General features: G+C 46.1%; 1 protein-coding gene across 14 annotated transcripts in view; it reads left to right on the top strand.

Moving 5' to 3' along the window:
* Dmtn (transmembrane and coiled-coil domain 2 protein Dmtn) overlaps positions 1-12,182 on the top strand; it is a 55,082-nt gene that overhangs the window by 21,389 nt on the left and 21,511 nt on the right. For all 14 annotated transcript variants that reach the window (XM_077661407.1, XM_077661404.1, XM_077661410.1 and 11 more), the window contains 3 exons: positions 607-823; positions 3,164-3,395; positions 6,576-6,641. In XM_077661407.1, coding sequence (XP_077517533.1) covers positions 607-823; positions 3,164-3,395; positions 6,576-6,641 — 515 coding nt within the window. The remainder of the gene's footprint in view (positions 1-606; positions 824-3,163; positions 3,396-6,575; positions 6,642-12,182) is intronic.

Raw genomic sequence — 12,182 nt, 5'->3', positions numbered from 1 at the left:
CGCCTGGTTCTGCCAATCTAATAGTGTATACTCCACAAGCCCACTCTACAACTTTTCAGCAGGCATTTTTTTCTGCACACAGCACGAGACTGGAATGGCCTGCCCACCGAAATTGCCACCATCATCGACCCACTATCATTCAAGCGGCTGATCGATAACAGTTCATCTTGATTTTTATTGTACTTCATTGCATTGTATTGCCCACTCCCTCATGTAATGTCTCAACATGAGCCCCTTGAGGAATCAAATAAACAAAATAAGCAACAAACAAACCAGAAAGTTCAACCCCTACTTATAACTGCTTCCAGAAATGTAGAGACCTCAGAGATGTTTGCCCAAAGCATAGTGTTTACTAGAACACCTGCTGAAGTGAGCAGCATGCACCTGCACTCGTGCTGCTTATTTGATTTGGGGTCCTTGTCGTTTGCATGTCTAGTGTTTACCAACACCCTGAGGCACATAGGCTGCTGACGAGATGTGTTGCGAAATGGCTGTGGGCAGGGAGTGCCCAGCAGTTGCACCTCACTCTCTGCGCTCGAGAGTTCTTTGGTGACCGATGCTGACCTCCACCACCCATGCTGCTGCCCTGTGTCTCTCTTCTACCAGGAGGGGGTGGGGCCTGCTCTGGTGGCCAGCTCCTCGTTGCTGGCCAATGGGGGCGCGGAGGCTGGGGGCGGAGCAGCTGCACCCGGTGCGGACGAGACAGACCAGCTGTTGGCTCACACCCCGGACCTGCACCGGACGAGGGCGGCCCTGGAGCATGTCAGCCACAAGATTGCCCGGACGCGAGAGCTCATCAAGGCCGAGCAGACGACACGCGATGGTGAGGGACACAGGAAATCAAAGGGCCGTGCCTTCGTGTGGCTCCTCGCGGTTTGTTTGGCTTTTTGGGTGCGCAGTCTGTTCGGGTGCATTGTGTGTAGATTCATTTGCAGCCCTTGGATGGCAGTTCTGCACAGTTGCTGCATTCACACCTTATATGAGAGTGTACCGTCAAAACCTGCGTATAATATGAACCCGAATATAATACGAGGTGAAGTTTTAGAGGCTCGAAATGGAAAAAAAGTTTTACCCGCGTGTAATAGGAGTGACGAAAGCTCAGAGAAGACATTTATTTGAATCGCATCCCAAATGTACTCATCTTCCGTGCCATCGAGGGCATTTGAGATGCCGCACTTCTTAAAAGAACGACGCACAAGGTATTCTGGGATGGCCGCCCACGCGTCCACGATCCATTTGCACAGCGTGGCTGGCGAAGCCCGCTTCAGCCGCCCGGTTGGTGTCACTGCAGGCTCACCTGAGCGTATCCACTCTGTATAGCACCACTTGACTGCGTCCTTGAAGGGTTCGTTTACACAAACATCAAGGGGCTGTAGTTGTGACGTCATCCCACCCAGAATCACGAGTTCAGTGCCACAGTCACGTAGCAGCCTCTTGACCGAGTCGGCCAAATGGAAACAAAAGGCTTGCAGCACAAGGATGGATGGCAGGGACAACAGTGCACCAGGTTGCCTACAGCACACGGACTTTGCCCAGTCAAAGACTAGATCCTCATTCATCCACCCTTTCTCATGGCTTCTCACGATGACATTTTTTGGCTGCACCTCACTTTTTGGCATTGTTTTCCTCTTGAAGATCACGAAAGGGGGGAGCTTGCAGCCATCTGCTGTGCACTATAATGTGACTGTAACTCGCGTCTTCTCGTAGCCAGTGGCTCAGACGCTAACTTGTCTAGACCCCTTCTCGTGCATGTTGAGGGGTGACGGCATGTCCAGGTTCTAATCGGCATTCGCTATTTGGCCCTAGAAGAAAGTTTTTTGACTTGCGCAAAGAAATAGCATGGCGCTGAAAACTCACAAGCAGCTCTTTGAATGCTTCAGGCAGCTTCTTTGAAATCGAGGTCTGCCAGTGTAGTGAAAAGCCAGCACAGCACATGTAGCGATGGATCCAGTGCTTGCTCGCTTTGAAGGCAGAGCGCGGTCTCCCTTTTTCTTTTGCAAGCTCTCTAGATTTTGCCTGCATAAGCTCTACGCTCATAGCTAGATGCGCGGCTCGCTGTTGCCGTATTAACTCCGTCAGGCCAAGTTCATTTTCTGGGAATGCGCCATTATTCGGGCCACGAAAGCTTCGTCGCGTTCCGCTGCATGTGAAAGGGCTTCTTTCTGTCGTCGCCATCCATGAATGCTTCCCTCAACGACACCAAACTGCCTCCCGGCCACACTGTTGCCGATGTTCTCCGCAGCTAAAATCACTTTTCGCTTGAAAGCAGCCGAGTGCTGTTTTTGAGACCCTGACATCTTGCTCCCAAAAAAACACCCACTTCACGAAGCGTGGCTTACATGTGAGCACGTGCGTTGTCAGCAGGCACACGGCAAACCAAAGCCCCCCGGCACACCCAAAGGATCAACAACAAAGAAACTACATCGTGACGTTGTTTGTCAAGAGTAACGAATCCAAGCCGTAGCCACGCCGCAATAACGAAACAAAAACTTCGAGCAACTTCATAAATTTTTGTTCGGAGCCGCAAATAGTACGAGGCGGAAAGCTAGGACCGCTTAATATAGAAAAAAACCTCGTATTATATGCGGGTTTTTACGGTATTATAGGAGGAAGGGTGCAAGTACAAGTGCTATTGATTTTTTACCAGCTTTCTGGTGAAGTGCATGGCGGACATTAATCGACTTACTAGTTCATGGGCATTGTTCTTTGTAGCAGTAGTTCACTGAGATCTTTGTATGCTAGTAAGTAGCTTGTGTGGCAGTAATTCTGTTTACTTTTAATATGATGCTGGTTGTTCAATGAAAGTTTGGCATACTGTTGCTTGTAGATCTTAACCAACCCCAAAGGCTCACATTTTGCACACCATTAAATGTTTGAGTCGTCCTTCAAGTTTAGACCATGCACACAATCTGTGCACTGGTTTGGTGGAATATACACCACCGAACAGTGTAGTTGCTCACTTTATTAGGGTGCAAGCTTGTGTGGCATTTGCTGCTTATTGCAAAAGTTTTGGTGTTTGTCATAAGCTTGTTCTTTGTTGTCAGCATTTTTCTTAAGCCACATATGGGGTGTTTGTATATGTGGCAAGATGAAGTCCGGCTAAATGCACAAGTTGCTTAGTGCAAGGTGTGTCTGTTCTGACCCGCACGCTATTTGTGCACAGACAATGTGAACGAGTACCTGAAGCTGGCGGCAAACGCGGACCGCCAGCAGATGCAGCGCATCAAAAGCGTCTTTGAGAAGAAGAACCAGAAGTGCGCACAGTCCATCGCCCAGCTGCAGCGGAAGCTGGAGGGATACATACGGCGCAAGCGCGAGTTGGAGACGCATGGCGCCACTGCATCTTCCTCCTGGCAGCCGCGAGACGTGCTGCAAAATGTCGGCCAGGGCATCAGGTGAGACGAGAGGGGCTTTTCATTTCTTGGGGCTCGGTTACTGTGAGGTGCACCGATCGATCCTTCATTGTAATGGTTTCACTTGTAGCTGCTAGAGGCGCCTGCCAGTTTTATTCTGTGGCATTTGCATGGGCACGACTGCTACTTGCACTTCACCTTAGTCCTATTTTTTGTTTTCAAACAGTTTTATTTAATTGAATGTGTGCATAAACCTTCCTTGTTCATGTTACTTATGAAATGTAAGTTTTTTGTAATTCAACCTACAGGTACTTGTATGTTTGGGTCAACATCTTCAAGAATATTCCATCACATATTCTTGCGTGTTTGCATCAATTTCTAGGAAAGTGGACTTTAGCACATGAAACAGGCTATGGAAAACTGGACAATCAACCACATCCTCCTATGATCTTGTACTAGATCGCAGTATCTATAAATAAATAAATAGGCTAGCAGTGCTGATGTGATAGTGCCGTAGTAACTACAATGTTTTTGTGCATCAGCAAAGTGATTTGGTGGCATTGCTCTGTGTGTTCTGTTCGCGCCTTTGGACGTGCGGATTACGCCTATTATAGCCACTTTAATTTATGAATCTCAGTGTGGGTTCCGTGAAAAACGTTTGCATCGACTTTTTTTTTTTTTTGCTAGCAAATATGCGTGCTCCTGACCTGGTGCAAAATATAAAACATGGTGATTTTCGTAGCGTGTGCAGCAGTCTCTCTCCCGTGTGCCCCAGAGCCCCGAGCTCTAATGCCACCTGACGAGCGAGTCACAGAAAAGGTGTTTTGGAGCGAGCTTTGACTTGTCGCAGGCGAAATTGTTCTGATAACTGCATTGAATGATGTTTTCAAAATAACACCAGATTCTTTAACTCTGTAGTTATCAGATAGTACGAATCGTTTCCATGATGCTCACTTAGTCACGGAATGAATACATCCTTTCTGATCACGCTTTACAGTGCTGAATATTGATTCAGCACGGGCATCTGAAGCATTCCTTGAATGCATTCGAGGGATTGGCGTAGATGAGTCAATAAGAGAATGTCATATCTTTCCGCCACTTAATAAACTCTTTTGTTGGCACCAGCAATCACCCCAAAACTTTAAGCCAAACTCTCGGCCAGGCTCACTTCTGTAGTAGTTAATAAAGTTAACGAAAAACTAGAAAATAAAATTCTTCTCTTTCAAGCACCAGTGAAATTTGTAATGACCAGGCAATAAAGCCAGGGCGTGTGCACCACTCCGAGGAGCCAAGCTTAAAATTTTCGGTCTGAAATCTGCTAAAAAATGCGTAACACGCATTAAAAAACTTTCCCAGCATTTTTGCAGCCACTCACTCACTTGTGAAATGACATCTTTACTTAGCTTATGCAATCTTTACCTCGCTCGATTGCAACAGAACAACGTCATTAGCAGTATTTCAACGAAAATGTAGTGCTAGGTCAAATCTACATTTAGCAGAGTGTCAGTGTGTTGAAAAATATTGAATATACAAAATTAACGCAAATCTTAGGCTAATAAAACTCTGCCGCATTGAGCACAGAGTGCGGTTTGATTGTTCATGCAGCAAGTGCTCACGTTTAGTGCTTTCATTCCTCGAACGAGAAAGTGATAAATGTGGCTCGTGGTAGAGTCACGCATGTTGCTTCACTTTCTTGTGGTTGTGTTTAATAATAGAGCGTGAAAAAAAAGCGCAAACTTCAGCGCGCTCATGCGTGCCAGTGAACGCATCGGGCCGGCGAGTGCGCGATGCCCTGCGAAGCGTGCCGTGCGCAGAGCGCACAGCCGGCGGGCGAGGATAATCAAGGAGGAAAACGTGGGAGTGGAGAAAAGTGTTGCTACTTTCAATATCAAGGGTCTTCAGGGGCTTGTGGATGGCGCTGCCATCTGGAAGCAGCCAGCAGAAGCAGTCGCCATTTATTGCTGTTGTCTTCTGAGGAGCTGAGATTTTGTCGCATGTTTTAGTTCTTAATTTCTCTCTTGGGTTGTTATAGGTATGCATTTTTGTGCGTGCATCGGCTTCACTAATTTTGTTGCCATGCGCTAGTGCATTTATAAAAAAATTTTAGTTTGTAACGCAGACACCGTTAACCTCTGGATCTCAATATATGGACCCTATCGAAAGTTCTGAAACTGGTAAAATTCAGAAGCTCTGAAATAAATTTAGGTTGGCTTATATCAGTAGGTTGCTGCGTTCTAATGACAAAGAGGCCACTTGCACTGGAAACGGAGATTCATTAAGCTGGGAAAGGCAAAAATGAAATGCAAATATCAGGACTACCGACCGTTTTCACAAGCAAAAGACAGATTTTTTTTTCAATGTGGATCACAGAGGCCTCACCGTTTACTTGCAAATAGGGAGCACGGGGGTCTATTTCAGTTTGCTGTCACAAATATTTGAATCGAGGAAATGATGACCCCTTTTTAAATCCAGCTGCTGCAGTAGCTCGGTGGCTATGGCGCTTGGCTGTTGACCCAAAAGACGCAAGTTCGATCCCGGCCGCAGCGGTTCCATTTAAATGGAGGCAAAATGCTAGAGATCCATGCATTGTGCGATGTCAGTGCACACTAAAGAACCGCAGATGGTTGAAATTATTCGGAGTCCTCCACTACGGCATCCCTCATAGCTTGATATGCTTTGGGGACGTTAAACCCCGTAAACCAAACCATAAACCAAACCTTTTTTAAATACAATTTTTTTTATGATAAATGTGTCTCCTGCTGGCGAACAAACATCAATGTAACCAGAAAGAACCGCATAATAGATTTGTACTTGCTACGAAAATTGCATCGGGTTCTTCTCCTCAGGGATCTTTAATGCCGAGGCTTGTTTGGCCACTGCAGTGTTTTGTTTTGGCCGCCGGGTTGGCTCAGGGGTTATGGCACTTGGCTGCTGACCCAAAGGACGCAGGTTCAATCCTGGTCATGGTGGTTTCATTTCGATGGAGGGGAAGTGCTAGAGGCCCGTGTACTGTGCATTGAAATCTGGAGCCCTCCACTATGGCGTCCCTCGTAGCCGGGAGTCGCTTTGGGACGTTAAACCAACCAAACCAAACAAAACTGTAGTGTTCTTGGGGGAGATTACAGCTGGCACTCATTTGCCTGATGGGTTGCCTGGCATTACCATCTGTTTTTACATCCCTGATCTCGTTTTCTTTGTTTTGTCACTTGCATGGCCATCCAGTGGAGTAGTGGGGAACATCAAGGGTGGGCTGTCTGGCCTCGCATCAGTGGCGCATTCATCAACCGAGTAAGTCTGGTTTGTTGCTTCCTGCACTAGTCTATGTAATTTATTTCTTGCAGCAGACTATTTGAGGAAGGAGCTTTGTGCCCTCGATAATTGAGATCTCTGAATCACCAGCATATTTGATGAAAACAACTTTTTTTTTTCCATGTCTCTTGTGCAGTTTGGGCCTGCACCTGTGTTGTTAGTGTACAGGGCTATTCATATTGGTATTTTTCTAAGCTGGATATACACTCAGAGAAAAAAGGTATTTGTGGGCTATGGGTTTTCAGCAAAAAAATGTTCATTTCTAGGCTGTCAAGACACTGCGGAAATAAATATATTTTTTTCATGACCCTGCTTTCCGCGAACTTCTGCCCACATGACTGGGCACTGCCGTGTATATTACAGTCGAGCCCGCTTATAACGAACATGAGCGTCACGCGGCGTCCATTCGTTATATCCCAAAGTTCGTACTAAGTGGACCACAGGTTTAAAGACAGTTGCTTGTCAAAACACAAAAATTTTTCTTTGCGAAAAAGTCGGTGATGGACGTCTATTTCTGCAGCGCAGATCCGTTGAGGGAGGTTTCCAGTTTATTTAAAGCAGAAGCGTGCTATCGCCGAAGTCCTTGGCATAGACAAGTTGTCTGAGGCTCTCTATGTAGCTCATTGCTACTGGCGCGCTTATGGGTGCTGGTTCCGAAGTTTCATCCTCATTTGATTCCTCCGCGTCACTCTTGTCCCGCACTTCAGAAACGATGCCCTCGTCCGTGCATGGTTCCGCGGTGTCGGCACCGTCATCGACAGAAATAAAATCATTCCAACCAATGTCATGACCCCCCATGTTGGAGTCGACAATGTGCTGCCACAAATCGCCGCCGGGCTGGTCATCTTCCAAAGCGTCAGGCTCGGCATCAGACTGTGTCGACAAAGCCGGCCTTGCGGAAGCAGTTCCGCTCGCCAGTGGCCGTCACCTCCGCCCAGGCCGCTTTCATCATCTCTAGCACTGAATACAATGGAAATGGGCACGGTGTTCCCATCCGCCATTCCGAATTACAACCAGGGCCCGAGATTTGAACGAAGCCATCGAATCGTCCGCACCGCAACTAGAGTGACAAAAGTGCGCGACAAGAGTGACAAAAGTGCGCAAAAGTGCGTGCACAGGCGGCAATCAAGCTAAGACACACAGCGCCAGTGGAGAGACCAATGAGGGGCGTCCGTGAGCGTCAGTGCAGCCACCTCTTGGCTCCGACGGAAGGCCTGCTTCACGGAGCGTGGCCTCCGCGATCGGCACCGGTGGCGGTGTGGTTGATCACTGAGGCCATGTGTGGATTTGCAAGAGAGTGAGGAGAGGGGAGCGGAGTTGCGAGGAAGGGCGATGTTGGAAGGCGCGTTGGCGGGGAAGGGTAGCTTGCTCGAGAGCGGCGCAAAACGGGGCGGGCAGTTGGCCTGCGATGACTCTCAGGAAAACATGCCGCGTGCCGGGCTCACAAGAGGGTCGGAGGCAGGTTACCTCACATCGCGGCGCCGGGTTTACGCCATCCATTCGCTGTAACCGATCAGTAGGGCTTAATGACGTTCGTAATACGTGTGATTTGTGCCATTGAAACAATCTATATTTTGACGGTCGCGCAGGTCTCGTTCGTTACAAGCAAAAGTTCGTCTTAAGTGAGGCCGTTATACGTGGACTCGGCTGTATTTTTATCCTTTTAGGAGTGTCAGTTCTTATTCATCACGTTTCTCGATTGCTTGGGGTCTGCTACCACCTTCCTTCGGCGTGAAATTTTCTGTCCGAGGAATTCAAGATAGCAGCCCCCATAGTAAATCGATATAGTAACCCAACTGGTGATTCAATGGTGACGTCATTAGTATATTGAATTGGTGATTGATTGGTGAGGTCACTGATTTTGTGACGTCGAACTTCGTACACAATACATTGTTGAAAACATAGCCATAAAAAGCTTCACAGAGTGCAAGCACCTTGCTGTTTATTTCATGCAGACTCTTAAATGGAACACACACATCCAGTAGTCAATATCTAAGGCAAGTAAAATGTAGTTCTTTATTCGTATAAATTTCAAATCAGCATCAAAAGATGTTAAAGAAACACTTTATTTCTTGCACGTCAGATGCATCCTCGATTATGCCTCCATTATTTGGGACCCATATCAGGCATATTTGATTGAAGCAATAGAAAAACTCCAAAATCAGGCTGCACTCTTCGTATTCAATAATTATTACCCCTTCCAAAGTATCACTGAGATAAAATCATTGCTGGGCTGGGAACCGTTAAACATCAGAAGAAGAAATTTGAGACTTAAATTCTTCTACCGCATCTTCTATAATCAAACAGGAATTGATAGCCGGAACTACCTTTTGGAGCCAATTTATGTCTCGACTCGCCACGACCACTCCAAGAAGGTGCGCAAATACAATTCTAATACAAAGTTTTCTAAATCATTCTTTCCACAAACTGTGAAAGACTGGAACTTGTTGCCCGAAGAGTATGTTTCAGTGTCTGATAATCGCGATTTTTATTGTCGACTGTATTTCTGAGAATCTACTCCTGTCTTACTATTGGTCAAGCATTGCTGTTACCTTTAATAATGTTCACTTATTGTTTTGTTTTATTTTGATGTTAGCTTCGCTTAATGTTCTTGTTGCTTTTTCTGTGAAAATGAACACGTTGTTTTCAAACTGTCTCCGCTGTGATAATGCCTTCTAGGCGACGCAGGTATTCTATTAATAAATACATAATTAACTAGCCATGTGACTATGTTTCATTGCTTATAACTCAGTAATTAATGAGGCAATCATAAAATGAATTAGATATTCAGAATCCTCTAGATGAGCAGAACATGTTAGACACCAATATCAACTAATGAAGTTCATATTTAGTTATGGTGAGGTTTAAATTTTATTGCCTATAATTAATTAACCTATGATATCATGATCTAAGTAATAAAATATTCGTAATGGGCTCGATGAGTAGAACATGTTAGACACCAATGTCGCCTAATTAGATTAATATTTAGTTATGGCTAGGCTTGACATGGCGGCCATGACGTCGGCACTGGGCAGCTCACAATTTCATACCTCATGGCGACCAGGCACCTACCTTGAGGTAAGGAAAAATGGCCCTCCAAAGAGAAAATTGGTTTTTGGGGAAAGGAAATGCTGCAGTATCTGTCTCACAGATCTGGGTGGACACCTGAACTGCATGGAAGGGAAGGGATAAAGGAGAGACTGAGAGAAGAGAGTATGAAAGAGGTGCCTTAGTGGAGGGCTCCAGAATAATTTAGACCACCTGGGGATCTTTAACAGTGCACCTCACAGCACACCATTCATTTCGCCTTCATCGAAGCGGCCCGGATTGAGACTGTATTTACAGGATTGTAAGTAAGTCGACCTATTTCTTAAAATAAATCGAAACAAAAACATTGCACTATAAGTGAAGGCGAGACAAACGAGATATCAGGCATGCTACAGCGTGGTTGCATTTTTGCTACGGGGCTCTGTCGCATCGCTCTTAGTGCTGGCCTTGAGCACCTGCTATGTCAACAAGCATAATTGGCATCCCCTTCCCGCTCGCGTGGGCGGCGGCTGATGGCAGCTATCGATGAACAGCAAACTGGCACCCCACGCTCCCCACACGTGGCTGCTGACTGTGGTTGCTGATAGGCGGCGGCGGCCCGATAACGCAATCGCGTTCTATGGGAAGCTCAAGTGTAGAACAAGTTTTCTTTTTACTTTCAAATGCGCGCTCGGCGCTCAGAGGAGCGTTGAGAGTTGATGGAAAGGTCGCTGTTCCAATCGAGGCGGCACCCCCATTCGGAATGGCAGCGGTGCCGGGGAGTGTCGATAGCCGACAGAAGAGCCGACGCCATTCATGCGTAGTTTCTCTTTGGCTCTGATGCATTTGACTACTGCTGGCCGCGTTTCGCAAGTTTTTAATGAGTGATTCGTCAGTCGTCATTTGTGCTCCGGGTCTGGCAAGCGACCGGCGCTCGTTCATGGCTACATTCAAGACGGCTTCCATTTTTTACGCCGAAGAAACGACCAGCCGCGCGCCGGGGCGCAAGTTTAATGTTTGCAACGGGTGATACAGGTGTGGCAGCCGCAGCGAGGAAAATTTTCAGCCGTTCCACGTGAGGTCGTGATGTGGCTGTTTGCGAAGTGCGGGATTTCGCTGGACAACAACGTTAGAACGACGTGCTTTGGGACCGCAGCAGCGATCACGACGGCAGCGCTAGTGAGGACGATGGCACAAATGTGGACGAGTAGTCCAGTGACTGTAACACATTTTCATTTTGGAATGTGCCCACAGGCACGCCTGCACACGGCAGCCGATAGCGGCTGCTGATAAACGGCGGCCGCTGGATAATGCTATTGCGTTCAACTATTCAAGGCCAAGCTTAAACAACCTCGAAAGTTTTTTTATTTCTCAGAAATGTGATTTGGAGGGTAGACTTACATTCAAGTTGACTTACAACCGTGTAAATTCGATAATTAACGAGCTTCTGAATCATGTTTTGCCAATACAGATTGTAAAATTTGATTAAAAATTCCAATGTTTTCATTTTCAAGTTTGTGCTTTTATGCTAGAAACAATGCTATTGCAAATGTGCACAAGGCTGCTAAATGCAATTTTTTGGTCACTATAGTATCCTGTGGCCGGAACCACTGCAACTTCAAGCATAACTATTTCTGAACGATACCACAGTTGAGTGTGACTCACTCAAAGCAGTACTACACTACTTCATTTTATAGAAACATTGTTTTACTACAAATGAGCTGCCATCGCAAGTTTATTCAACAAGGGTAGCTCCACAACTGCTGAAGCTTTCAGTGACAACAAACTGTGATTTGGAGCAATGAATATTTTAACAGTTGAGATTTTACAACTACAGTTTGTGGAACACGCAAGAAACTTGGCTACAAAGGAAGGCTATGGATGCAACAGTATTTAGGTGCACTATATGCACTTGCCTCCTTGACAAACTTGGTGGTGGTCGCTCCTATGGGGTGCTCACTGTTTGCCTCGGCAGTGCCAGCCAGCAGCTGCAGCATAGCAAGGGGGCAGACCCAGGGTTCAACCAGAAGTGTGATACGTGTCAACACTGGTGTTCCATTGGTGAGGGTGCCTGTTTTGTCAAACACCACACAGTGAACCTGCAAAGATCTCCACACTGTAGTTGCGCTCAAGTAGTACCGTATTTATTCACATAATCAATAGACTCATTGTTTTGGTTGTAAAAATTTTTTTAATTTCCTAACATATTACATTGCACAATGAGCAAACCTCAAATCCTTTGTAAGTAAAAAAAAAAAACTTATGTCTATAGCATAAGTAAATTTGGTTAAAGGCAGTGTAATGCCACTAGAGATGAAATAGTTGGAATAAGAAGAAAAAACATGATCATGGCATCATAAAGTAATCTTCAGATAAGGCATTATGATGCAACTCTGCTAGGAGTAATCATGACATAATCGTATTCATGAGTTGAGGCCATAAATCTTTGTACAGTAGCCGACAGATTTTTCGAACTCCAATAACTCGGACTTG

Source organism: Amblyomma americanum, chromosome 4 (assembly GCF_052857255.1).
Source record: "Amblyomma americanum isolate KBUSLIRL-KWMA chromosome 4, ASM5285725v1, whole genome shotgun sequence".
Taxonomy (NCBI): domain Eukaryota; kingdom Metazoa; phylum Arthropoda; class Arachnida; order Ixodida; family Ixodidae; genus Amblyomma; species Amblyomma americanum.
Note: the sequence above shows the minus strand (reverse complement) of the source record. Positions and strands in the feature narration are given on the sequence as shown.